Consider the following 27,892-nt stretch of genomic DNA (forward strand, 5'->3'; position numbering starts at 1 on the left):
TTGTTTGCATTCCAGAATTGTGCAGACTATATTTTCCACTTCAAACAGTTCTACATACAAAGATACTCAGAAACCAGTTCTTTTACATCTCTGATTTGTCTTATATTTAAGTTTGAAAACTTTTTCTATATACTTTTTTTTGAGAGAGAGAGAGAAAAACCATAAGCTGGGAAGAGGGGCAAAAGGGAAAGAAGATGGAGAGAGAGAGAGAGAGAGAGAGAGAGAGAGAGAGAGAGAGAGAAAGGGAGAGAGAGAGAGAGAGAGGATCTTAAGCAGGCTCCCCATCTAGCACAGAGGGCTTGATCCCACAAACCTGGGATCATGACAGAGCTGAAACCAAGAGTCAGACGCTCAACTGACTGAGCCACCCAGGCTTACCTCTATATACTCTTTTACCATAATCACTGAATAAAAATTAGTAGCCAAGTAGCTATGTAAGGAATGTCTTAAGGTCGAAGCACATTTTGAATATTTAAGTTCATTTTCATCTTTTAAACAAATGGTAAAATATAAATTCAACTTTTGAAGTAAGGAAGCATTTTCCCTAAAGAGTTTGAAAGTTGAAATAGGTTAATAAATCTCTGCACATACATACTCTCTCCAAAGCCAAAATTACTTAGGTGTTTCTGAAAAATCTCTTTTGGTGAAGTTCCTAGTTTCTCAATTCTATATATTTTTTGTATAGGTTTTATGCCAGAAATAGATTTGAAGTGTCTTATTGACATTTACATCTAAAAAATAGTTGAAACCATATTGCTCATTTTTGGCAAGTGGAATCAAGATCACCACAAAGTGGTCTATAATACAAAGGCTACAGTGTCGTCTACAGCTGGAAGAAATCCTGCACTACAGGTTAGGAATTGACACTATGCCTTTGACTTCTGAAGTTTATGTGGCAGTTTATGATTAATTACTCATATCAGTAAGTGCCAATATTCTACGAGTATTAACCATAAAAATAAAGCTATCAGTTATTTTACCAGTAAAAATGGGTTTATTTGGCAAAAGGAGAGGGTTGCAATTTGGGACTTACAAGCCACGTCAAAACCAAAGGCAAGACTGGAGAACAGAGGAGAGGAAAGCTCTTTTTTAGAGGAAAGGGGGTATTTGGGAGGGGCCTTTATAAATCAAAAGTCTGTTGGAATAGACTGGGAGTTTGAAGGGTAGTGGCTTTTCGTGCTCTGCATTGTGACAGATTTCATTGGCTGGGCTGTTGCTAAGCAAGAAGAAAACCTTTCTTCCTTCCGCTGGGGTACTGACGTGTAAGCTTCTTCCTGTCAGGAATGCGAAGTATTTTAGCACTATGAAGGGTCTACTACAAGCAACCACTAAGCAGTGGAACATGAGAGCTCCCCCTGTTGGCGTCCTCGCTCCCCCTTAAACGAAGTTTCCTTTCATTAGTTTTTACAGGAGTAAGAACATCTATCTGTGCAATGACGGAGAAGATTATCTGACTTAATAATTTTCTGCTCCAAAACTCCTCTTCAGTTGGATAAACTCATACATTTCCAGTGCCACTCTAATGCACAAGTAGGATGAACAGAACCTCCTTTTTGAGGCCCCGTGTAAACTTGATGAGAAGCAGTCCTGCCAAGTAAACCAGAAAGATATTTTATTTTAAACAGATTTCAAATGAACATCTATGTTGTCTGAAACATATACTTTTCCAATCTGTATTTCATGTTTTCTGACATGCCTATTGCCAGAAAAAAACACAATTATTTCTGGTTACTTGAAGGAAAAACTGTTGCTATTACTTACTCATTTTTGCAAATACACAGTTCAGTAACTCTCTCCTACACAGATACATTATATAAATCTTTCTGGCATTTGAAAATATGGTAGCCAATACCTTTTCAATCAAGGCTTTAGGAAGTGAGGCAATCAGACAGCTTGCCAGACCTCTGTTCACCCTGGATCACTTCCCCTCTGAGGTGACTTAAGAACCTCATTTTAGAGATACTCATGGCATACAAGTTTGGTAGACACTTGGGCTTTGCACGCTTTACATTCTAAAGTGAGCTTTACTGGACCATGTAATTTTGCACCCATAAATCTTTTAGCAAGATTACTATTTTTGAGAAGAGCCCAAGATTATTGTGCTGGCTCTATTTCACATGTTAGTTTTGCTAGATGGATTGAATTTTAAACTCTGATTAGTCAATATTGAGACTTTGGTTACGGTCTGATTTTGTGGAGTAATTACCTTAGAAATGCTGGCTGGCAGTGGATGTGCAAATCTGTCTTTGGTGCATATTAGATTTGGCTTCTATGTTGGTTGTGATTTGGTTATTTATTTGGTCCAAAAAATTTCTTATTAGTAACTGTTATACTGAACATTTCAGGATTGAATCTGGATATTAGTGTGAGAACTTTTATGGTGAGACTGATCTGCAATTGCTAATGTTTCTCTTTTCATTTAACACTTTCATATATGCCTTATATTTTTAAAGTATTAATTGGATTATCTTTTTTCAACAGGTATCAATTTAGCTCTCTGGGGGTTTTTCACTGAATCAAAAAGTATGCTTAGATAAATACTTCTCAAATAAAAATGAAGTAAATATATAAAATCTTGACTTAGTAACTGCTTGTCATAATAGCATGCTGAGTTTTAATTTCAAAATTAAAATTAAAATCACTCTCACTGATTAACAATATGTTCTGTTAAACCAATTCTGAGACCATTAAGTATGTGTAATATCCCTTTAGCCACAAGTGAATAATAACCACCTTGATGACAAAACAGTGAGCACCACACAAGACTATGCAGAGAATACATATGACTTTACAATCCTTCAGCCGTTTCTTCCTCTGAAACAATATTTACATAAATACGCAATGTTGAATTCTTTTACACAACCTATACTAATTTATTAGTGTTATGTGATAACTTAAGATTATATTGCAAGCACATCTAAATGCAAATTTTTTTCACATGATGTGAATAGACATCAAGAGTTCCCTCCCTAATTTGAGATCAACGTACATTGAGAAGTGTAGCTTAGTGAAGCGGAGCCAACACATACTGTGAGGAAAGCTTTGCAAACTAAATGAGACAGCTAAACATTTATATGTACAACGTCTACTGGTTCTAGATCTTTCCAAAAAAGGGATGCCATATTTCTTATCAGACAATTTGTGTAGGGAGTAAAACTTCTGGAATTTCTTTATAAATCTTCATGGCTCTGGTCAGAACTGATAAGGATTGCAATAAATGAGTTTTAAAGCATAGCAGTTAAGGATTAAAATAAATAAATAAATCTTTTTGCCTCTTTTGATGTATAGGGCTTCTTTTAAGAATAGAATGAGAGTCAGGGGAGGGGAAATTGGGGGAGGCTGGTCAAAAGGAACAAACTTCCAGTTACAGGATCAGTAAGTACTGGAGATACTATGTATAACCTGGTGACTATGTATAATACACAGGAAAGTTATTAACAGAATTAAGTCCTAGTGTTCTCATCACAAAGAAAACATGTTTTTCTTTGTTTTCTTTTTAGTAGATCTATATGTTAGCTGAACCTACTGTGGTAATCATTTCACAATACATGTAAATCAAACCATCATGTCATATGCCATAAATGTACACAGTGATATTTTTAAATATTTCTCAATAAAAGTAGAAAAAACGCAACAGCTACAACACAGACATTTGGGGGTTACTTTAAAAATTTGAACTGGTTGTTAGATAATATTAGGGAATTTTTGTTAACTTTAGTTCTGATAACAGTGTTGTTATACAGCAGAAGCAAGCAACCTCTAGCTTGTGAATCACATGCCTACTTTTGTAAATAAAGTTTTATTAAAATACATAAAGAACACATTGAACTATGAGAACAAATACTTTATTACTTCTATTATTTGCGGCTGGAGATGCAGACACTCTAACTTCTTTACTTCATTTTGGACTCTTACACTGTTATTTCATTCACCAAGAGTTGCTGAGGAGGAATTGAACTAATTCTGCTGGCTTTAACTTATCTGTGCCAATCTTGCCCTGAATCTGCATAATCAGCAATCACTAATAGCCATTTTTGCACAATTAGAAATGATAGAAAAGTTCTTAGTTATAGGACTTTTACCTGTTTTAAATTCGAGACTATTCAGTTGCCTTGCTACCTACCCTCCACCTCCCAGAAATCCAGACACCTTGCTAAAATTGCCTGACAAGCTGCTTTAGGTAACCCTTGGTTCAGTAAAATGTATGGTCATTGGAATTTATAGCATTTTCCTTTCTGATCACTACGTACAAATGTGAAGCATTGCTGAACTAGAAAACCTCATTTGCATCAAAACCATAATACCCAAAACACTTAATGTTTAAATACTGTTAAATACTGTGTAACCAGCATTAAATATTGAAACTATATTTATATATTTACTTTACATCTAGGATGAATTTTTAATCTAAATTATAGATCTTCATCCTCCTTTTTATTTATCTATAGAGTAGTGTACAGAACCTACTTCTTTATTTAGGCAGTGGTGAGATGAGACAACCATCTGTACAATTCATCAGGAAGGTAAATGCACTTGAGGAGAAGTGTAGTTTTGCATGAATTATCTGCATAATTGCTTCAGATTTCCACATTATATGTAATACTATTTGGAATAAAATATAACTATTATCCATTAACAGATATTTGCTAACAATATTAGTTATTTTTGGTATTTGGTTTAGTTACCTGATGACATAAAACCAGCCACACATAGCCGTTTCTTAATGCATATAAGTTCTTTGACATCATAGACTCCTGGTCTTTACATTAGGTATAATGTCTACTTCAGTCATATACACAGATCCACATTAGCTACATTTTGATTTATCATTCAGAAACACTTTTGCTAACTTCATATGAAACAACTTTCTTTACTTTTTCTACAGGGAATAAAACAGAGTCTAGAAATGAAAGAGTAGAAACTGTAAATAAAAAGTTATATTTTTTAAATTAAATGTGAAAACAGATACCAAGTCAAGGGCCATTTATGTACATTTTTATGGCAACTTTTCTTGGTATATGAATAGCTCATGTATTTGTACAAAAACATTGAGAAATCCATTTGAGAATAAATGCAAGAATGGACACATGTGCATGCATGCACAAGCATCTGTGTGTATGCTAAAGTTACAGAATGGGTCAGGTAGCTGATGACCATGGTTGAATTAAGGATAGTAGATTACTAAGAATCATCCCAGATTCCAATTATATTTATATATAAGTTGTGAATTTGTAAAAAACCTTGTAAATAATTCTACTTTTGCAGGATGACATTATAGGTAAAAATTTAATATGTGTAAAAAAACATATTAAATTCTTAAAATCACGATTAGATAAATTAAATAACTCAGTAAGCTGATAGTTGTCATAAATAAAGAATTCTATGAATAAAGTCTTCCATTTTCCATGTTTATAACAATAGCATGTCCTTTATTCATTCTAATATACAATTTCTGTGAAGTTTTTAGTGGTCTCAATGTAAGGAAAGTAAAACATCTTGAAATATGATCTGATAGAAAATAATATACACATTTTAATCGGTAGTTTATATGGAGAAAATTTCTAAGGTATTGCTAAATGAAAGTTGATTTGTTTTCAAGTTATGTAAACTGGACAGATTATCTGAATTGTTTCCTAATAAGTAGATGTTTAATTATACGTTACTGAGCAATTCTACCAGGACATGATGGAAATTTAGCTGACAATGTATTGTATTGTGTTCTGAGAACATTATGGGGAATCCAAATCTCACTTCCTTGGCAATGTACTGAGGTCATATGATACAAAAGACAATGTGGGATAAAGTTTTAATGTTAAATAGGAATAAATCCTTGATATTGTTTTTTTCTAGGAATGTTAATACTCACTTTTCTCATGTTAATTGTAAATTTCACTTAAAAATAAAATGCTATTTCTAGGAACAGTTCATAATATGTCAATGACTAGGATAATCAAAACAAGTTCAATTCATCCTAAGGAGAGTAAATTTACAAAGGAGGAAGAGAGAAACTGTAATTCTATACATGAAAACACTTAGTCCCACTTCAAAATTTATAATATCTCCTGATAGTACTATATTTCATTTTTAAGGATGTAGTCATCAAGAATATTCACATTAAACTACTTACAGAAATTATTTTTCTTCTTTCAGGAAAACCAATTACATTAAGTTAACAGGAAACTTAACAGAGGAAATTCTCCTTAGGAGACTTAGTCAACTGAGAATTTCTCTTTAGAATACAGTTTAGAAAAGTAATTAAAGGGTCTAAGGTGTTGTTCATCGGCAGGTCATCTCTTTCAATCTGAGTTAGAGTTCAAGGATAAAGTTGATGCTTTTGGTGAAATAAATTAATCGTGTTTATTCCATTTCTCATAAACAAATATCTACATACAAAAACTGTAATTATTATAGGACTCCTGGCATTGAAGTAACCAAGGAATAAAAGATCCTTTATGCGCTTACCTGTGGATGCAGTGCCTTCCTAAGGAGGTCTGAGGCGGACAAGCTAACATGGCTATGTTAGGGCTGGGCACCGGAGAGTCCGTCTGCTTAGGTCTTGTTTTACTCTCTTTTCATCCCAAATCACTTTTATCAGCTACTTTACCAATGAAATGAGAAGCAATCAAAGGAAAGAATTATGTTTAATAGTTACCAGTTATGGTATAACATAATGGAAATCATAGCGGGAGCGTTTTGTGAGGAAACCTCACACCAGCCCAATATACACATGTGCACACACACACCCATGTTTAGTATGCAAACTAGAAGGGTATTAATAGCGGTTCACCATTTTTTCTTTGACTTTTCCAATATTTCACAAGTTATACTTCACAGACTCAGGGAGCCTCTTACACATGCTTAGATTTGGTACCACCGTTAAGCAAACACAGACTCCTGCTCCTCATTGCCAAGAAACTTCTACCACCAGGACGGGGGTGGGGGTGGGGAGTGGAAAGGTTGGGAGGGTTAAAAAAAAGACTGATTTACCTTTTGGAAAATATGTGGCAATTCTCGCCCATTCCCATATTCTCTCTCGCATACTATACACTCCTACACTGCACTTGCATCGATTAGTGTTTTCAAGAAGAGTATTATAGTACATAAAAAATAAAAATGAAAGCAAAACCAGTGTTAACATACTGTAATGCATCCCAAAATCAAGTAGCTATGATTTGTGGCACTGCTTCTAATTAACAGTGGTAATCAAGAAGTGAAAATTGCACTTATTTCCCCTGGGAAAACTGTATAATGCATGAAAAAGGAAATTGTAGGGGCTGAGAAAGTAAAAAGGTGCAGTTTGTATCTTATTTCTACTGGAGGATGCAGGTATTGGGAAGGAGGCATGTAGGAAGGCATGGAAAAAGCCAATCAATTGTATAAAGAAAAGATGTGGGCAGATGTGTGCTTCCTCATGTCCCAAAGTGAACTCTTTTATTTTTATTTATCGCCTTTAAAGCTAGAGGAAGAATGTTAACTGAATGATCCTATGAAATGCACCAGAGTTCAGCTGTCCTAGAGAATCATAAGAACAGAAATAAAACTTTTCTCTATTATATTCCTAGAAGGAAAAGGGTGTTTTGGGCACTTTTCATGGCTCAGGGAGCAGAATTGATTTTCAATATTTTGGGCAACAGAGAAATCTTAACCTCAGATTCCCAGTTGTGCAATTCCTATACATCAGTAACTGAGTCCAAACTGAAATATTTGTAACATAGCACTAGGACTCGTCTATCCAATGTGTGGGGAGTGTAACCAGGTCAGGGGCATTCCATAGCCTTTGTTCCTGCAGGCAACTTCGCTGTAAGCCAGCCAGACTCTAGATACAACTTGGCATGTATTTTCAACATAGTGAGTTTGCCAGAATGCAAAGCAGAGTAGTGAAAATTAATGTTTTCACTTATTATTTATTTTCACATTTCATATGTGTATTTTATGTATTCAATATAGGCAAGAATTGCTGATGCTATTCCTGTGAGGTGAAATGCATAAAAATAACTCAGGAATAGGTAGTATATATCAAGACCAACACAATGCATCAGTGGAGATGGAAAACAAAAGAGAAAAGGGTCAAATGGTCTTATTACAAGAGAAAAAGATAAAGTTTAAGTAATTCAAAACCTAAACAGAAATCACTGTACAGATTTACTACCCTCCATTTGGTGCATGAGAAAGTTATTTGATATTAAAATTAAGTATTCTTATTTTATGTTTTTCTTAAGTAGAATTTTCTCTTCAAAAATAAAATTTCACCTATTTCAGGAATTTTAAAAAATTTGATGTAGCTATTTGTAATCTGGATTCCAAGAGAGAAAAGGCAATAAACACTTATGATAAATTGCTACACCCTGAAAAATCAAATTTTACTTTTTTTGACCAAGTGGGCTAGGAATAATGAAATCTGTATTGCCATTTATTTTCTAATATTACCCCTAAAATAAGGGCAAGTATAATTGGGTTCATGATTCTTTGTGATAATAAGAAACTTATTATCTTAGAAGGCAAATAAAAGAAATTCAAGATCAGTTAACAATGGAGTCAACAGTCAAAAAAGGTCTGAAATGTCTAGCATTATAAGATTAAGCTTAATAATCACAGGGTTGAAAAATGTTCACACAATTATAAAAAGTGAAAGTTAAAATTAATCTTGGTAAATTCACATGTCTATACAAAGTGTCATCTTCAAACTACCTTGGCTTGAGTTAAAGACTTTTTTAATTTGACTTTTTCATGAAAAGTTCTCTGTAGCTTGAAGGCTTGAAGCTGTTCTCCAGTGCACAGTCCTAGGCTCCCACATACTGCTGGATTAATGGTGACTCATTTGATTAGAGTTTAAATCTGGAACATAAATTTAATTCAACTTCTTTCGCCCCCTTCAATAGTTCTGCACAAAATCCCTGTCATGCACAGGCAAAATCTTATTTTCAGAAGGAATAAATCATTATGGATTTGAGAGAAATAAGTCATCTGGGACCAGGAACGAGCAAATACACTGCTAAATTTTTACTTTGGAGACCATAAGCCTAAAGAAAGGAGAATTCTTCTTACCTGTAATTAAATAATACTTTTCAAATTCTCTGGAGTTTGGATATATAGTTGATGTTTACCAATGGTTATCTGTATCACAATTTTAACAGAAATTATCACCAATTTATCTTCTGGAGTCTAAAATTAAAGTCTTCACATTTTTCTATTATAATTTCAGTGTTTGTATGTAAGATTAAACACAAAACCCCCAAAAGATCTGCAAAGTGCCACAGAACAATGTGCTTTAGCATAAGGGAAGTGTTTTGTTTTTTTTTTTTAATTTTTCACATTAATGCATTCTTTTCTGAACATTTACACAATGTAGATTTAGTCTGCTGAAGTCAATGGCCAGGTGAATACAGCTACTACAAATGATTTCCCTTGAAACAAAAGTCTTACATCCTGGGAACAGAGCAGGGCCTCGCTGCCAGGGAGGTATTCTCAGATGGGACTGTTACCAGTCAGGTCTGCTGCTAGTCAGCAAGCTACGCGGATAGAAAAGCAGTACTTCAGAGCCCCTCGGGCGCAGTAAAAACTCTTTTCCCCTTCTGCTGAAACTCTCAGTCATGTGAATGTATATTCTTTGCAGTGTCTATGTGGAAATGTTCACAAGAGGTCTGAGTAAAAATCAGATACCATTTTCCATTAGCATGTTATTAAAAATTTAGCTCTACTATTCCTAGTGAGAAGTGACAAATTCAAGCAAATGGTTTTGTTATCACTTCTGGGCTTCATCATGTTAGAGAGAAAATATGTTTCTAAAAATATGATGACCCCTGTCATTTTATTGCTATAGTCTAAGCAGGTGGGGCTAATTAATGATTTTCTGTATCATCAAAGACAAATCAAGAATTCCATCTAAAGCAGTTCTTGCAGAAATATATGGCATTAGGCCCCAGTTGAAGTATTTTTCCTAAATAAAAAGTACAAAAATACTTTTCACTAGGTAACTGAGAAATTGTTTCATTTGACAGAGGATGAGGACACACCTTTTTTTTGTTTTTAGACAGTACACCTTGTGATTCACAGGATAACTTGCATCAGACGCAATTTAATGAAAGCTCTCAAATAAGCAATTTTATTCCTATCCATGATTGCAGACATTTACAAAACCATAACATCTGAGTTCACCTTAAAAAATAACTTATATAAAGCAGTGATATACACAGCACAAAATAGTTCAGGGAGGGGCAGGAGCAACTTTTAATAATTAAAATGTAAACGTGAAAAAAAGGATGGAATAAAAGTCCCTACTTATTTCTACTTAAGATGTCATGTAATAATATTTTACAATGTCCTGTGGGTCAATGTATGTATGTGCATATGTCCATATAACATACACATATACAATACATTCTCTTTCCCACACATATACATACACAGATAATTATTTGCAGTTCAGTTTAGGGCAATCCTAATATGCCGCTCTGTACAGTTGTTGAATCACGTTTGGACCCGCTTTCTTCAAAAAATAGGGGAGAGAGCAGGGAATAAAAAGGTTGGTTTGGTGTGACTGAGATTCCTTTGTTTAACTGTACACTGTGATGAATAATTTTCTTCCGTAGTAGTTCTGTGAAGGGCTGACTCACTGTGGTTTTCATGAGGAGACTTGGTAATGGATCACACACTCATTGTCATGCTAGGGGAGTACTAGAAAGAAAAAAGAATCCATATTTTAACAACAATTCTTTTACAGACCACTAATGTTCTTCTTGGTAAACAGTAGTAACCATGGATTTTAATGTCTTGAAATCTTTTATGCTCAAGCTTTTAACCTCATATAACATAAAAATAAGAAGCTATAAAATAAATTTATATAGAATTGAGTAAGTCCTGAAATTTATAATATTTCCTCTGAAAAGCAACCAGTCTCCTTCTCTCCCTGCCCTTGGATGGTTGATAATTACCCAGGCCCTCAGTCTTCTCCGTCTAGCCAGATTCATGTTTTGTGGGCATTTGTAACAATCTGAGTAAATCCAACCCATAATGAAATAAATATGAGAGACAGTCTCGTTACCTACTATGTAAACTTGGAAGGTTACCTAAACTCTCTGTGCTTCAGTTTCTTCACGGGCTTAATAGCAGCATTTACTTAAAGGTACTTGGGAGGATTCAATCTACAATCTTTGAAACCATGTATTTATTGAAAACACAGAAAGTGTTCGGTAAATGTTTAATTAATAGTGTAAGGTAAACAGAACAAACCAAAACAAAAAACAACTCCCAGCTGGCCTCCGGAAGTTCTCGTAAAGTGTTGGGAATACCTAAGAGTATGATTTACACTTAAGGATGTTAAGTGTCTCCCTCTAATCTGTGGTTCCCATTCCAGTCCACAGTATTTTTAGGGTGGGAGCAGGGGGCACTCTTGTTACACGTGACTTTTCAGTTTGATGAGGGTGACAAGTGGTAAGAGATGAGGCTTTCAGAAATTATTGAGAGAGAAACAAAGAGCAACTATTGTGATAATTATGCCAATCTACCCTTGTATTCTTGAGGAACGGACTGGGACAGAGAAGCTCCAGAGCACTACTGTCTGACAGAACTTTCTTCAACGATGGACAGGTCTGTGCCGTTCAACACGGAAGACACTGGCCACAGGTGGCCACTGAGCACATGAAATGGGTTAGTATAACTTAGGAACTGTAATTTTAATGTCACTTAATTTAGTTAAACTTAGACATTCCCATGTAGCTGGTGGGTACCATTTTGGACAGCATAGTTCCAGGCTGTCTGAGGTGTGGGGAGTGCATCCACTCCCAAATGGCAATGATCTCCAGATGAACTGAGTTTCTAGACAAAAATGTAAATGTAAACACTTAAATATTTTAAATACTGTGTTAAAAAATATGTGGTGAGGACCAGGCCAAAGGAGAATTCCTGTAAGCATGTTAATATTGATTGTGCCTCGTGGAAAGAGGCAGGTGAAGTCAAGAGCATTGGCCCCAGGCAGTAGGGCCTTCCAGTGATGATCGTGGAAAGGGGAGTGTGAACTTTTAAGAAAGAGGCCTAACAGAATGAAGTAAATTCTAGATGAGCTGAGGTACTGCAGGAACCAGACATGAGGTGTAAGGTGTGCACTGAGAGAAGGATGGACTTTACAGGGAAAGCAGGACGCCCTGGGGAATGACTCAGCTGACAGAAGTCTGGACAGAAAGTCATTAGGGGTAAATCTAGGCCTCAAACCAAAACCCATCATTGATCCTGAGATGAAGGTGGATGACTGGGCTTGAAAATGGGTCATTGGATCATAGGGGGGATGACTGTTAATCCTTTAAACGCAGGTCAGATCATGGAAAATCTACTTGTTAATCACTTAATAGCCTCAAATTTCCTTTCAGTATAGGAAAGCTAAATTATATACGTTACTGACTCCAATGTTGGATTACAGTGAGTAGGGTGAAAAAAAGGGGGACTTCCAAAGAAAAGGGGGATGCACTTTGACAGGAAAACCTCTTTGCCTTTACCCTTAATAGTGTCAGCAAAAAAGCACAGCAGAACAAAGCAAAACCTAAAGCCAAAGCAGTCAGACAAAACCTGATGAAATGGAGCCTACCTTGCCCCTGTGCCAGAAGGGGGATATACCTTCATTTCATCAGAGGATACCATGCAAATCTCCCATTATAAATAATGACAGCAAGCTTCAATGAACTATCCACAGCCTTTCACAAACAGAATTACATTTGTATATAAGACCTTTAGGGGTAAGAATTAAAAAGAAAACACATGGATGCCAAGGTTTTAATAAATAGAAGAAATGAAAGAATATGGCAAAGTGGGCATGGAAAAGTTCAATTTATACTTTCTAACGCTACTATTACTTACAATAAAAATGGTGATCCCATCAGTGCTATTAAGAGTCATTAGCCACACACAGCTACTGAACTCTTAAAATGTAGCTAGTGCAATATAGGACTGAAAATTTAGCTGTATTTGATTTTAATTAATTTAAATTTAAATAGCATTGCAGTATCATCAATCACTGTTTTAAGAAAAAGATTTTATGGGTATATGGTGGCAATCATCTAAAAACAGTACAAGATATTGAAGCATTTCAGAAAGCACTTCAAAAGAAGTTTCTGAAAAAAATTTCTAGATAAGTCATAATTAACTCTAGAAACTGTCTCATTTAATACACATTCTGAATAATCAGGATTAAAAAAAAATAAGGGCCAGATTCAGTTAGAAAGGATAGAAGCATCTGCTCCATGTAATACAACTCAGAAAAAGTCCCAAGCATTTAATATAATTTTTGAATAGTAACAGTCACTGTAAAGTGATGCTCTAAGTGTATTTGGTTCGGTAGATATGTATAGATGTGTGAGCGTCCATATGGGCAATGTGCTGTTTGCACTGCTGAGGTTGTAAACTGCTCATCTGCCGCTGCCTTTATTGAAACTGCTTCATCCAAGTAAAATAAGGGAAATCACAAAATTTCTAGTAAGACTCACAGAATGTGCAAGCAAAAAGGAATTCCGTTATTGATTACTATTCTTCAACATGTAAGAGAAGTGGCTTACGGTTTTCCTAAAGTAAAGGAAGAGTAGGTGTTAAATGGCATCTCATATCAAGAGACATAAAATATTCATGGTGTAGTGTCCTGGGACGACACTGCCATGTTTCTGTGTTCTGCTGCGTCAATATGGGACGATGGATTGTGATGTTTGTGCCAGAATGCTGTGACATGAGGTTGCCCTGCTTCCAAACCATTCTGTGAGTCTGGTTCTCCTTAATCAGATGATATAATATTTCTTACAAAGTCACTAACTGTTTGGTTTAGCAAAATCAAAGAAGCAAACAAAACCCAAATGGTATAATTTCAAATGCGTGCTAATTGATTTTACCTTTTTATGTAAAATATATTTTAAAATGGCATCCCTTGCTATAAACTAGTGAGTTTCTGATTTTCCCCTTATTGTACACAGTTCACAAAGCATGAAACCCACCAAACATCCATTCAATCTTTGCACAGTGTGTATAAATTTCTGTTTACACACTTTAAGAACACTTAAGAGCTTATATCATATTTATTTCTAAGTATCTATATAAATTTTACTTTCTTAATGAGACATAAATAAAGAATAGCGCAGCTATTCTGAACTGAAGTGAATAAATTTAGTGTTTATATGACCGTGTAAAAGAAATCTGGATGTATATGATGTCTTTATAACAGAAAATGACAAAGGGGAGTAAAGGTAATAGGAGATGACCTATCATCTTGCTTATAATTGCTAGTAGAGACCATGATTTTTAATATCACTTTTACTCAATTGATTATTGTCCATTGCCATGGAGTAAGTACTCTGCTAAATTAATTCAAGAAGTAGGACTAACTGCTTTTGTTACAGGAGAAGCATGAAAAACTACTTTCTGAAATAAGCCTTTGTATAGTCTAGATTTTCAAAAACAAACATTTTGTAGAATTTGAACACTAGGGGGCATGTTTGTTTCTTGAATTAAAGGTCTTGTTTATGTTTCCAAAAAAAGGCTGAGTAGTGAAACATTTGATTCAGATTTTTCTGTGTGTTGCGTGTTGGCACTGCAAGGTTTCTGACTCTGGGTTGGGTATTTTGTTCCTATAAAAATTAAATGAAGTAGCATGTGTGAAGTGACTAGGATAGTTTTTGGTACATAAAAAGAACTTGGTAGATGTTCACTCTTTCTACGCCTCCTTATGTGGTTTGACTTCAAGATGGGACTAACAAATCCTCAAAAGGCAGACTACTCCAAAGTATGTGCTTTTCAGAGTTATATGCAGTAAACAACAACAACAACAACAACACTATTACACGTTCATTCATTCAAAAATGTTTTCTTTTTGGGGGCGCCTGGGTGGCTCGGTCAGCTAAGCATCTGACTTCGACTCAGGTCATGATCTCGTGTTCCGTGGGCTCGAGCCCCACGTAAGGCTCTGTGCTGACAGCTAGTTCAGAGCCTGGAGACTGTCTTCGGATTCTGTGTCTCCCTCTCTCTCTGACCCTCCCCTGCTCACACTGTCTCTCTTTCTCTCTCTCAAAATTAAATAAAAACATTTAAAATTAAAAAAAAAAACCAAAATGTTTTCTTAAGTCCATTATATAGTTCTATTTTTCCTTGATTATGGGAAAGCTAACTTATTGGATACCTAGCCTATTTACTTTAATGCCTTAGATTTGTCAGCAGTGAAGTTGTTTGTCTTCCTTTCTCTCTGCTCTTCATTTCTTGCTCTTTAAAAAGGTCTAAACAAAAATGTGTGGTGGTGTGATGCAGAAAGCCGTGGATAACAATGACATCATCTGCTATCATAATATAGCAGAGCCTCAACAGGCAGACAATAGAGTGGAGCAGCCAGTGTGGACATGCTTCCAAGGCCTCACTGTCTCTAGGTGGTGGTACAGGTCCTCAATCATCATCCAATTGTTTCTCCTTTGGGGACTTTTCAAGTGGGGACAGGACAGAGGGAAGGAAGAGATAGGAGGGAGCTTTTGTTTTCTGCTAGCTCTGTACAGCAGTCTGGCATTTTACCACCTTCTTGGCTTCTGGAATAGTGAGGCCGGGCCAGGAGTCAGGGAAGGGAGGATCCCTGCTCCAGATGCTCTCTCTCCTATGCACATATTTAGAAGAGGATCTACTGTTTTGCAGGTGCGTAGTCCAGTTAAGGTTAAAGGGTGAGGCTCTTATTTATTCCATACAAAGAAGTTTTTCAGGCCCTGTTATATCTGATTCTTTGATCCCCATGGAGAGCTCTCTGATGCCAGCTCTAAAGTGGCACCTCTCTGCTGACTGTGTAACAGGGCAGCAGTCACCGAGGACAAATCTAGGAAAGGAGAGGGGAGAGGTCTGTTGTCCCCGTCCCTACAACAAAGTCACGGGGGACCTTTTAAAAAAGTTTTCTTCTCCAATCACAAATTAATAATTTCCTTTATACTTAAAACAACTGGCTTATATCTATTATAGCACCTATTAGTGGGACATATGGTTTAATTAGTTTTAGCCACTTTCTTCCCATCAGATTGTATTCTTTGAGGTTAGTGATGTGTTATATTTATCTCAGGATACTTTGTCCTTAACCAAGCACGTTGCAATAAGAGGCTCAAGAAATGTTGAACTGAACTGAATTAAGTATCATGTACCTCACTGAATTATACCATTTATGTGCTGAAAGAATTAGCAGAAAAGGAAATAAATGCTTCTAATTAGATAAAGCCAACATTAACTAATTAAAATGAACTAATTTGTCCATAGTCTTAAAGCACACTAGTGAAAACCAGGATCTAAAAAATAATTCCTATAATCCTAAGCATTATGACAAGCTAGTCTTCTGATTTTTTATCTGAATTTTTATGTGTACATTCTTTGTCCTCACAAATCATATATATACTACAAATCATACACATAAAGATAAGTATAAGATTTACACAGATAAAGATCAGTATAATTTTATTTCTAGTTTTATCAGAACTAAAGTCTAAAAGCAGGGGAAGTCTTATCCTATGCAGAGGAAATAAAAGAATCCACAGAACACTCAGTCTTAGGAAGTAGCCATTCCATACAAAAGTGCATATGTTACTAGCCACCGTTTCAAATTCCATTTGTATCACTTCTAGTAAAGGTTGGGTTAGGGCAAAATGAGCGAAGTTTTCTCCTCTGATTTTAATGATGGAAACCCGTATGTGGGGGTACTGATCCTATGAAGATGAAATTAGTTTGGATTTTGAAATCCTTTATGCTATATTCCAATTCAATAGTTATTAGCAGAGAACGTACATTAACATCACTGACAAAGCTTTCTCATTTTCAAGAATGCCCAGTCCTACTCCTAGAAATTCTGATTCACTAGGTCTAGGGAGAGTTCTGGGAAATTGTATTTTTAAAAATTCTGTAGGTGTTTTTAATGTGAAATATTAAGTTAAAAAAATCACTGTATTATGTAATAACTCCTTGAAAAAAGACACCATATTGTGTTTTTGGTCTCTCCAGTGTGTAGCACATTGCTTTGGCCTGTGGTAAGTGCTCAGTAATTGGTAAGTGAGTGAATGAAGTTTATTTCTTCTCTTTTTTCTATGGAGACATGGAATGATACTGCCTTTGCTTAACGCAGTAATCATACTCAAAAAATGACTCTGGTGTCTAGCTCAAGTTACAAGGAAGTAACAGGCTAACTGACCACCAACATTGGCCTTCAGTCCACAGAGGTCTGGTGCATGAAAGAGGCATCTTACAGAGGAGATTTAGAGTCTTGAGGATAGTACTGGGAACAGACCCGGCTTAGCAGTGAGTCAGGCCATTTTAGTAATGTGAAAACCTGTAAAAACTATTTAAGCAACTTGTTTCCAGTATGTTCCTTTGTAGTGGATGTGGTCTATGAGAAAGTTAGTTTTATAGTTTTTGTTTTTGTAACTATGTACATAGGATAGGGGTAAAAAAAAGAAAAAAGTTTATTTTTCAATTTTTCCAAAGAAATCCCACTTAATTTTCTAACTTTTAAAAGATCAACCTACTGAGCTCTAGATAAACAATCATAATAATTACAAATATATTCTGGTAGGAAATCAGAAATCAATTTTAGACATAATAATGTAGGCAAGGGAATACTTACACTCTCACTCTGAAAAGGATTTAAGAAATTTCCCCCCATTTCGCCATCATCCCTTGGAGTGCCCGGTTGATTACTCAGGCTCATATTATTGGGAGAATTCTGTAAACAAGATTTAGAAAACAAGGCATTGTTGAAGATTTTAATTTCCCTCTTGCATTGTAGTGTTTCAAAAATGAAATCTATAGCAGCATCTCTAAGGACAAAGCAGTCTTATAATTCTAATCTTAGACTTCTGTGCATTCTAGTTCATTCTTTACACCCTGACAAGTACAATTACTTTCCCAAATGGAAATTAAAAAACAAACAAAAAACCCCAAATAACCCACCATAACTTTTTTCTTAGTCTCAGAATCAATATTTATTCAATTTCCCACCCTCAGCTTCTAGAATTCCTAGAACTCTACAGAGTTTAAAAACATTCCCAGCGGGGGCATGATGAAGAGAGCCTACCCAGGGATGAGGCACAAGGGAGCAATAACTTGCCTTGGTAATTTTACTAATCAAACTTCAAAAGGTCAGTGTTTGAGAACATTGCCCCTTAGTTCTACATGGGGCTCACACAGTAACACTACTGCAACTACTTTTGTTCACATGAACCAGGACTTGCAAATCCAAAGTGCTCTTGTAGAGGAGAAGAAGGCCCAAAGTAAACTGCTTTAGAATCTGTTCTCATCATTAGTTTAAGAGTAGATTTACTTTGAAACTTTCTTTTAAGATAAAATGGCTGATAGGAGCAATCTAATCAAACACTAAGCTGCATATTGCTTCATATTCTATTTAAATTTGCTAGTCTTGTTATTACTATGCCATTTTAGCAGTGGGAGGTCATTTGCTACTCCCCACCAACAGGAAACACAGAATGGCCTTGCCATATACTGTTCACCCAGTACTGCAACTGTGACTGAGGGACTCTTTCCAGGTCTAATTTACTGACTTGTAAAAATCAACTTCAAGGTTAAAATTTTTTATTTGTTATTTCAAATGGAAGGGAGATTTTAGGGTTTTTCTAAGCTATTTCTATTTTATATTGTTTTTGAATAAGTTCTAGATTTTTAAATGAAAATTGCTCTGAAGATTTTTGACTTAACTAAAACAAAGTTATGTCATAAAAATTAAAATTTCATGAATGAGTTATTCCCAGAAGAACATGTGCTGTTTTGGTATATAGTTAAACTGTAAAGCAGAGACAGGTAGATGAACTGGTGGAAATACAGCTTATATCTTGTCCTGCTGTGCACCCTACAGGGGAGATCTGAGAACAGGGATCCTCTGAAGTCCACAGGAGCTCCATGTGCCAATGAACCCCAAGGGCTGGGGAACCATAGTTAATAGCATAAAGAGGATTCTTTTTTTTTTTTTGGATAAATTTTTCTCTGAAAATGTTAGTTTCCCAGGTATACAGAAAAGTAACTGTACTTTCAAATGAACATAGATAACTTCATTTCCAGAAAAAAAATTAAGTAAAATTTAAGTGTATTATTATTTTATATCTCATTAATTATTAAAGTTATTAACTAAATAATAAACTGTGCGTTGAAAACAGGAACGCTAATGCTGATTTAGTTCAAAAAGAAAAATAAATTTATACAAATTGTGTAAGATTTAGCCAAAATCTTTTTGGTGAAAGCAGATATCTGTCAATGTATATATAATTAAGAAACTGGCAATCCCAGAATAAAAAAGAATCATATATGTAAGGGTATTTAAAGATGCACTTAGAAACTTCTTCACCCCTGTGTAACAAACATGCTCCCTGTGGTACGCAAGGTACCCTGAAATGAGCAGCACATCTCTGATGCAGTTGGGGTGCTCCCGGTCTCTGCTTCACTGTCCCATGCGTCACTTCTTGATTTACAATTTTGAAAGTTAGCTAACTTCAAATCTAATTCCTGACTTAAAATGCTGACTTTGAAATACTTAAAAATTGAAAGCAACACTGTATTATTATTTAAATATCTACACAACACCTCTCTTATTATTTCTGTTTTCCATGCCATCTTCTCATGGCATGGTGGCTTGGTGCTTTTTGGAGGGTGGGAGGAAGATATATAAGAACATTGAGATGAAGACTAAAAGGACACATTCAACATACAAAACAGCTAGTATCAGATCTCCAAAACTTATTCAGCTCAGTGAGTATATATGAAAATCTTCCGTAGATAGGACAAACTTTTGTTTTCATTTTTTTAACCTAAAGTAATCTCTCCAAAATGTGAAAACAACAGAAATTTCTCAATGCAGAGTCTTACGGATATTGTGCTATCCATGATCAGTGAGCAACCTGATGAAGATACGTGTTAAAAGACATATTTATTACTGGTGGTAAGGAGCAGTAAGAGAGTGGTTCCAAACACAGCTCAAAATAGGTTATGAGTGTGGATGGTCATGAGCCATGTGTTACATTTAACCATAGCTATGTTTGTGTGCAGTGTTTCCAGTAGATTCCATCATCAATGCAAGAGTACAATACACACAAAAAGGGCTTAGATCACTCAAAAAGGCACTGTGACAGCTTAAGCACAAAGGGAGAAAGGAGTACAAGAGAATCCAGGTAAAGATCACTTTTAGCTACATTAGGCACTTTGGTTACATTTCTTACTTCAGTTACAATGTACTGTATTTTCTACTTATACTCTAAGAATTTTGCTTATAAAAGTATAGTTAGTGTTATATTGATACCATCTTCAAGAGGTTTTATTACTTTCTCATTCACTTATTTCTTCAAACTGAAATGTTTTCCCTTAAGCTATAACCTCATATATGAATATTATAGGAGGATACACACACACACACACACACACACACACACACACACTTCTGCTGGCTAACACATTTAATTCTCTTAGACCCTCTATTCTGTGACTTTATCTTGCAAGTATTTTTCCATGTCATCTCTTAGTTAGTTATTGTCCTTTCTTTTACCCACCCTCAGAAATTGTTTCAGCCTTTTCAAACTGCTATTAAAAAAGTACATATGTGCAGAAATTTTGACTCTGCCCATAAGTGGAGTAAAATAATACTGATACTATTTGAAGCCCCCTAGAGGTGGATTTTGAATCAATTCCTCAGAGCCTGCCAATGACAAGTTTTATGGAGTCTGCCAGCCCCCCAGAAGAACAAAATGTCAGTCATGTTCTCCCAGGGGTTAAAAGTAAGCTAGAACTCAGGCCAAACTGAGAAGATGACAGAGATCTATGGTTGTCAAATAGCTTCTCTATGAAGGGCGTGGGATCTTTAACTGGAACTAAGGGTCTTGACTCAGAAAGCTTCAGGTTAAAAAGACTTCTATGATAATTTATTAAGTGTGAAATGATCAGATCTGGCCTTCTCTGATATGATTTTTTTCAAACCCAAATATATGTGTTAAGTATGTTAATGTGAACTACAGAATTTATTTAGACGATTTCCTTCTAAGAAAATAAACCATATGCTCTTCTCAATCCTCAACTCCTAAAACAACTCCAAGGGAAAAATTTTTGTCCTATTGATCAAATGGGTGACTTCTCAGTTGCAAAAGGGATGAAAAGAATTTCACATTTGAGCTTCTAAATTAAAGGTGAATTCTGCATTTTGAGAGAGATGCACGTGAGTGTTACTAGGTAATCCTCAACCAAGCAAGAAATAATTTTTAAAACTCTCCATTTGGAATTCTGAGCTCATCTTGCAACTGAAATAGTGCTATCAAAATGCAGGTGACAGTGTGTCTAGCCTTGCTGACAAAAGACAGTATAACTAATGAGGAAAAAGATATTCAGTATCTGTATAGTGCTTTAGAGCCCAAGCCATACATTCACTCTTGACTCTCAACAATTTTATAAAGAAGACAGGGAATGAACTACAAGCTCTATTTTACAGCTAAGGAAACTAAGCCCAAGAGAAATGAAGTAACATGTTGCCCCAATTTGTAGGTAGGAGAACCAGGTTTTCTTTTTTTTATGTTTGTTTATTTGGAGAGACAGAACATGAGACAGGGTAAAGCAGAGAGAGAGGGAGACACATGATCTGAAGCAGCCTTCACAGAGCCTGACGTGGGGCTCGAAATTACGAACTGTGAGATCATGACCTGAGCTGAAGTCAGACACTCAACAGACTGAGCCACCCAGGAGCTCCAGGTTTTCTGATTTTCAGTTAAGTACACTTTATTACCTTACCTATAAGAAGATAACATACAGTATTTTATATGAAGGATAAAATAGAGTATTTTACAATAAAAAGGTGGAAAAAAGGATAGAGGTGGTACTAGGACACAATATTAAAAATAGAGTAAGAAATTAAAAAAAAAAGTAATGCTGACACTTAACAAAATACAGGTTTAATTGGAGAACAACGAAGATGTAGCTGGAGCCCTAAGAGGACTTTTGAGCAAAACTGTTGAGCAGCAATGGCCAAAAGTGTCTTATGATTCACAAATAGGAATGGCTAGAAAAAGAATAGGATGAAAAGGAATGAACCCAGGAAACAAGGGAAAAGGGAGGAGAGTTTCTTGAGATAACTGGTCTTCTGTTGGAAAAGGAAGAAGGTGGGGAAATGAAGTTAGTGATAATGTGGAGAGCATGGAGTAAAAACCTGAAATAATTAGGCTGTGAGTGGAAAAAGGCAGGGAGAGAAATGACTGGGGGTGATGGGGAATACATGATGCTGCTGACTAAAGAAAAAAGGACCACAGGGCAGTGGACATCCGAGCGACACCAGGGGTACCATCATGCGGTTAGAGCCCTGAACCCCTCGCAGCTGGAGCAGGGCCGTTCAGAAACGAGCTACAGAGGAGCTCACCATGAGGCAGACACTAGTCATTTCTAGGACATCGTTAAATGACATGTTTATTACTTGGGGCAAATTCGTATGTTAACTGAAATGTATTTGAACCTTGCTTTGTATAAGTTTTTCTTTATTGTCTTTGGTCTGCTCAGTTATACTGAGCTCCTTGACGGTAGAGATCATATCTTGTCTATCCTTGGATTTTCAGAGCCTGGCAGGCATGATGCCTTCGTACATTAATGTTTATGGAGTGAAAGAACTCCTGCCTAACCACATGAGGAAGAAATCATGTTTGTATTTAAAGAAGTCTTTTATATCTCCCCATAGTGCACAAGGCTACCAAAGTACACATTTGGTAGTCAATTAATGCTTAAAGAATAAGCAATACATCACCAGGCAAGAGAATGTTATCAGCAGTAGGCACAGGATAGTGGAAAAACTTGTCTCTGGAAATAGGAATGGGAAAATTAGCAGGGAAGGAATAGCAAGAGATCTGAGATGAGGATATGAGAGCAGATTGGAAGACGGAATTTAACTTGTCATTATGAGTCTATTTAAAAATTTCAAAGTACTTTATAAATTACAAAATACTTTCTCAGGAGGTGGGTAGTGGAATGGACTAAATGTGTGATGGGTATTAAGGAATGCACTTGTTGTGAGGAGCCCTGGGTATTATATGTAAGTGAAACTGTACTCCTGAAACTAATATTATACTATATGTTAACTAACTGGAATTTACATAAAAACTGGATAAAACAAACTGTATTGGCTGTCTTAATGTATCTAACAATCAGTATGAGCCAGTGTGCTTTTCCATATAGAATTTTGTTTGTACCTACCTAATGTACAAAGTTATCTATGATTAGTGAACATTTTAGAAAGATGATATTAAGCATTCTGGATGATCCCACCTTCATGTAATAAAAAAATCATCTTTAGATACTAGAATACACTAGAATTAGAAATTTTATTGGTGAGCACAAAGCATAATTCAGCTAGTACCAATTGTGAGACACCTAACACAGCCAATACAAGGTGTTTCCCAGAGAGATGGTTCTAATGGAATTATACAATGAATCTTATTTTAAAAACAGGCCTTTGAGAGTTTTGCCTATTTCTCACATAAGTAAGCTAGTGTTTATTTATTATGATGACAACTATTTATCTATTTTAAGAAAAGAAAAAGACTTTCCTGATTGTCCCTAACATAGATATCCAAAGTGCACATACAACTTGAAAGGGCAAGCTACCAGACAATGTAGGTATAATGTTGGCATGCCAGTTAAACTCTCTTTCTCTCTCTCTTTTAGCTTGAGGTCTTAATTTAAAAGGTTTTGTAGCTCAATCAATCTTACTTTATTTTCCTTGGCACCAATTATTACACATGAATATAAGTTAGAAGTAGGATTAAAAATGAAGTTGCCCTTTAATGAATTTTGGTATTCATTGATATAAAGCAGACTTCTAAGATAATCATTCTAATGGTAATAATTAGTTCTTGTCAGCCATTTTAAACATATTTTGACCACAGAGAACTATTTTAAATTCATCATGACCTAAAAAGTATTTAGGTATTTCTCACAAAAAAGTAAGGCATCTTAGCAGAGGATTAATTTTAAATACTTAAACAGTGAAGGAGGAAAAACACAGACACATGCTATTAGAAGGCTCTTTTACCTACTTGTATTAATATAATTTTCTTCTAATTTCTTTCCTATTCTATTTTGGGGAACCAGAATAATAATTGACGATGTCAGCATTGCCTAATAAAGGTTTGAAAGACAAATGAAATATATAAGAGGAATGCCCTTATGACATATAACATATAACAACTTTTTCAAGTCCACGTCTCCCCAAGTTGCTCCAGACTTCTTTACATTTTCAAAAGATTATGTACACTATGTCAATTTGCTTTACAAAAGAGTGACAAAAGAAAGGTGGTTATGTTGGCTATTACTTGGGTGTCAATTAATCAGGTATATATTATTTTTTGTAAATGAATCTTACCATGTTAAAAACTCATTTTATCATTTCTATTATATGCATTGATTATTTTTAACTTCCATTTAATTATATCTGGACCTCTATTTTCAAACACTGGCTCAAAAACAAAATTTATAAGGCTATTCTAATAATCTTAATAAGAGTTCTATGTGGAATGAAATACAAATAAAAAACAAGACAGGGGGTGCCTGGGTGGCTCAGTCAGTTAAGTGGCTGACTCTTGATTTCGATTCAGGTCATGATCTCATGGTTGTGAGATCAAGCTCTGTGTCTGGGCTCTGGGCTGGGTATGGAGCCTTTTTAAGATTCTCTTTCTCTCTGCCCCTCCCCTGTTCATGCATGCTTTCTGTCTCTCTCTCTCTCTCTCAAAAAACGAACACAAAAAACCAAACACACAAAAAACACAGAGAATATACAAAACTCACCTTGGAAATACTGTCCATATCTCCTGAGCCTGAAATAAAATATGAAAATAAAATGTTTATTAGATGATAATTTCATATTATTTATAAATATGAGTATATTAAGTATTCCTTTAATGTCTATAAATGCAGTACACTCTTTCTATTTTCCAGTACATATCCTGAACTTTTTAATCTTAAAAAATTCCATTAGTCAGGGTGCCTGGGCAGCTCAGTCGGTTAAGCATCCTACTCTTGGTTTCAGCTCAGGTCATGATCTTATGGTTTGTGAGTTTGAGCCCTGCATCAGGCTCCGTGCTGACAGTGTGGAACTTGCTTGGGGTTCTCTCTCTCCCCCGTCCCTCTCCGCCTCTTCCCTGTTCACGCTATCTCAAAATAAATAAATAAGCTTAAGAAAATTCCTTGTCTCTTATTCTGTCTGGTGAATAAGTATCATCTGATGGCAAATGTCAGGATGAGTTGTACCTCTAGCTCCCAACCATCTGTTTTAGTTTATTTTTGTAATGGAAGAATTAAGAAAAGTATTGTTATCATAAATTCCTAAAAATGAAGTGTCAGAGAGATCACTTATGAATCCTATTCAGTTCAAATTTTAAAAATGTATGCATATATATGTATATAGAAACAGCAAGAGAGAGATAAATATATTTTCTGAAATGATGCTTCAAAATTTGACAAAATATAAGATGGACATCTGCAACAATATCTAAGAATATTATGAGCCATATTTTACTATAATAATCAAAGCAAAGAATTTTTAATAGCATTAAAAATTTGACAGCAATCAATATTCATGGCAATCCATCAAAAGTAAGAATGTCCTTATAATACTGTAATTTTAAGTTGATTCTTGGGAGAAATGAAAAATCAATACTAATTTCTTACTTAAGAAATGGAATCATATATTAGGTAGCAAGGAACAATAATCAGATCTTTGCCATAATTTAGCTTTATTTTTAACCATTTTAACAATTAATTTTTTGGCATAAAAATATTCTACTATTTTAATAGATATTCAGTTATAGTCACAAATAAAGTTAGTGCTTTAAAAAGATATAAATTATTAAATATTGAATGTACATAATTATGTAGATATAAATATGTATAATAATGTTTATTATAAAAAGTAATAAGCCACATGCCAAGCATATGTGAAACTCTTCTTCAAATTCTATTCTAGTGAATAACTGAAAATTTTCTAACTATGACCCAATGTCATATTTTGGAAATAATTTTACAAATTAAAAGATTGGAAAGTGAATTATATTGCAATACATTAAAAATAAGATTCTGGAATAGTGCTGACAATGTAGACTTTGTGTGTGATGGAGATGTTTCTTTATGTTATGTTCATTATGGTGGCCATTAGCTACATGTGACTATGTCTGTTTGATATGAGGTAGTGCAGCTGAGGAAGTAAACTTTATGTTTGATTTAATTTTGACTTAAAATTAAAGAGTCACACATGGCTAGTGGCTACCATAATTGAACATCGCAAATTAAGTCTTTGAAATCTAGGCAACACATGTATGTTTGTAAAATAAGTATGGACCTTAAAAGCTCAAAAGTCTAGCAACTGGTTGCAGATAATTTCTTGATTATTGAAGTTGCACAGTTTTTTGAAGTATTAGAGGATGGCATTTGGGTGGAGTCGTGAAATCTGTGTACAACCTAAGTTGTACTCATGAGCACAGTTACTCCAACTTAAGTAAAAGATGGTTCTTCTTCAAAAGAAAAAAATTATCATAAGCTTCTACCTCCACTGTCAACTTTTAGATTATGACACTGTTACTTAAACATATATAAACCTAAAATAAATGTAGTTGTTGTTTTATGGGGGGTTTTTTTTGGTTTTGCATTTGGCCTGCCTATACGCAAAGTACAGCTGTGTGCTACTCATCTCTATTTCTCACTATTGTGAAGATCTTTGTTCACCTTGAAGATACTGGGCTTCATGTGGTAAGAAGGCATAATTTATGAAATGTTTTCAACTGTTAGTCACAGTAGTTGAAATCAGATTTGCCATGAGTATGTGGCACTGCTTTCCTTTACAAGAATCATTCAGATAACCCAGAATATAATTAAATTATATTTTTAAAAGAGACAAACATTAAAATACAAAAGCAACGTTAAGAAATTCTTGCAGAGAACATAAGTTCCTCTGAGACTGCGTGTATAGACCTTTGGAGACAAATCAGCTTGGAAGAGTCTAGATTCTGTAGTTTTCCAGGTGAGGGATATATGATATGTGCTCAGAGCAGCAATATCTCATTTTATCATAAAATACTCAGGTTTTGACAGGTTAAAGTAAACACCTGTGAATAAGAGCTAGGTTAGAACAATTCTCACATTTCTGATTTTCAAATAATCCCCAGTTATCATAACCAATATTCTGTAAAATATCAGTCTGAAGTGAAAGTTGAAGCATTTCAAAATAAATTCAAAGTAAATAAAAGTATACAAAAGACCTTTGCAAACTGGAATATCCACTCTGTAGAATACAAGTTCTGTTTTGACTTCTAAACATCAAGTTTCATATCCTTACCTAAAGAGCCATTCATGTGATGTGACTCCATTCCTCCTAATCCACCCATGGGACCATCTGACCCAGGGCCCATTGGAAACTTTAAAAAATGAAGAGAATTTCTATGATCACACTGAAAACAGTTATTTACCTCAATGTTACAATATCTATCTTTAACATTATAAGACACACAAATAATTTTCATTTCCAAATAATGGAAGTTATTTTCCAAGGCATTTTTCAGCCTTACAGATTCTGAAACTGGACTGCCCTACTTCCCTAATACCGTCTTCTTTATATTCTGGATCTTCAGGTTAATCCTCATTCATATCCATATTTTTTTTCAGATATTCTCAACTAAAAAGCACATACCTTCCAGTGCAAATGACAGGATAAGCATTCTCTTCTATGCTATTGACAGATCTTGCTATATAAACCAGAGATAATTCCTAAGAAGCTGCTAAAAGTATGGACTTATTAGTAAGAGTAATTCAACATTATTATGCCAACATTAACATTTTTCTTAGCAGGCAATCTATCTTTGTTCAAATGGACATAATAAATAATTCCAGCTTGCAGTTTAAA

At 35.1% G+C, this 27,892-nt stretch overlaps 1 protein-coding gene across 4 annotated transcripts in view; it reads right to left on the reverse strand.

The window, feature by feature from the left end:
* Positions 1–9,267: 9,267 nt before the first annotated feature.
* The window catches only part of SSBP2 (single stranded DNA binding protein 2), a 289,978-nt gene continuing 271,353 nt past the window's right edge, over positions 9,268–27,892 (reverse strand). For 3 of the 4 annotated variants that reach the window (XM_029942533.1, XM_029942534.1, XM_029942532.1), the window contains 4 exons: positions 27,329–27,407; positions 24,787–24,815; positions 17,600–17,698; positions 10,645–10,674 (listed from right to left, as the gene is read on the reverse strand). In XM_029942533.1, coding sequence (XP_029798393.1) covers positions 10,645–10,674; positions 17,600–17,698; positions 24,787–24,815; positions 27,329–27,407 — 237 coding nt within the window. Of the gene's footprint in view, positions 10,675–17,599; positions 17,699–24,786; positions 24,816–27,328; positions 27,408–27,892 lie in introns of all 4 variants that reach the window. The other variant, XM_029942531.1, reaches the window with a different exon arrangement.

The sequence above is a fragment of the Suricata suricatta genome, chromosome 6 (assembly GCF_006229205.1).
Source record: "Suricata suricatta isolate VVHF042 chromosome 6, meerkat_22Aug2017_6uvM2_HiC, whole genome shotgun sequence".
Lineage (NCBI taxonomy): Eukaryota > Metazoa > Chordata > Mammalia > Carnivora > Herpestidae > Suricata > Suricata suricatta.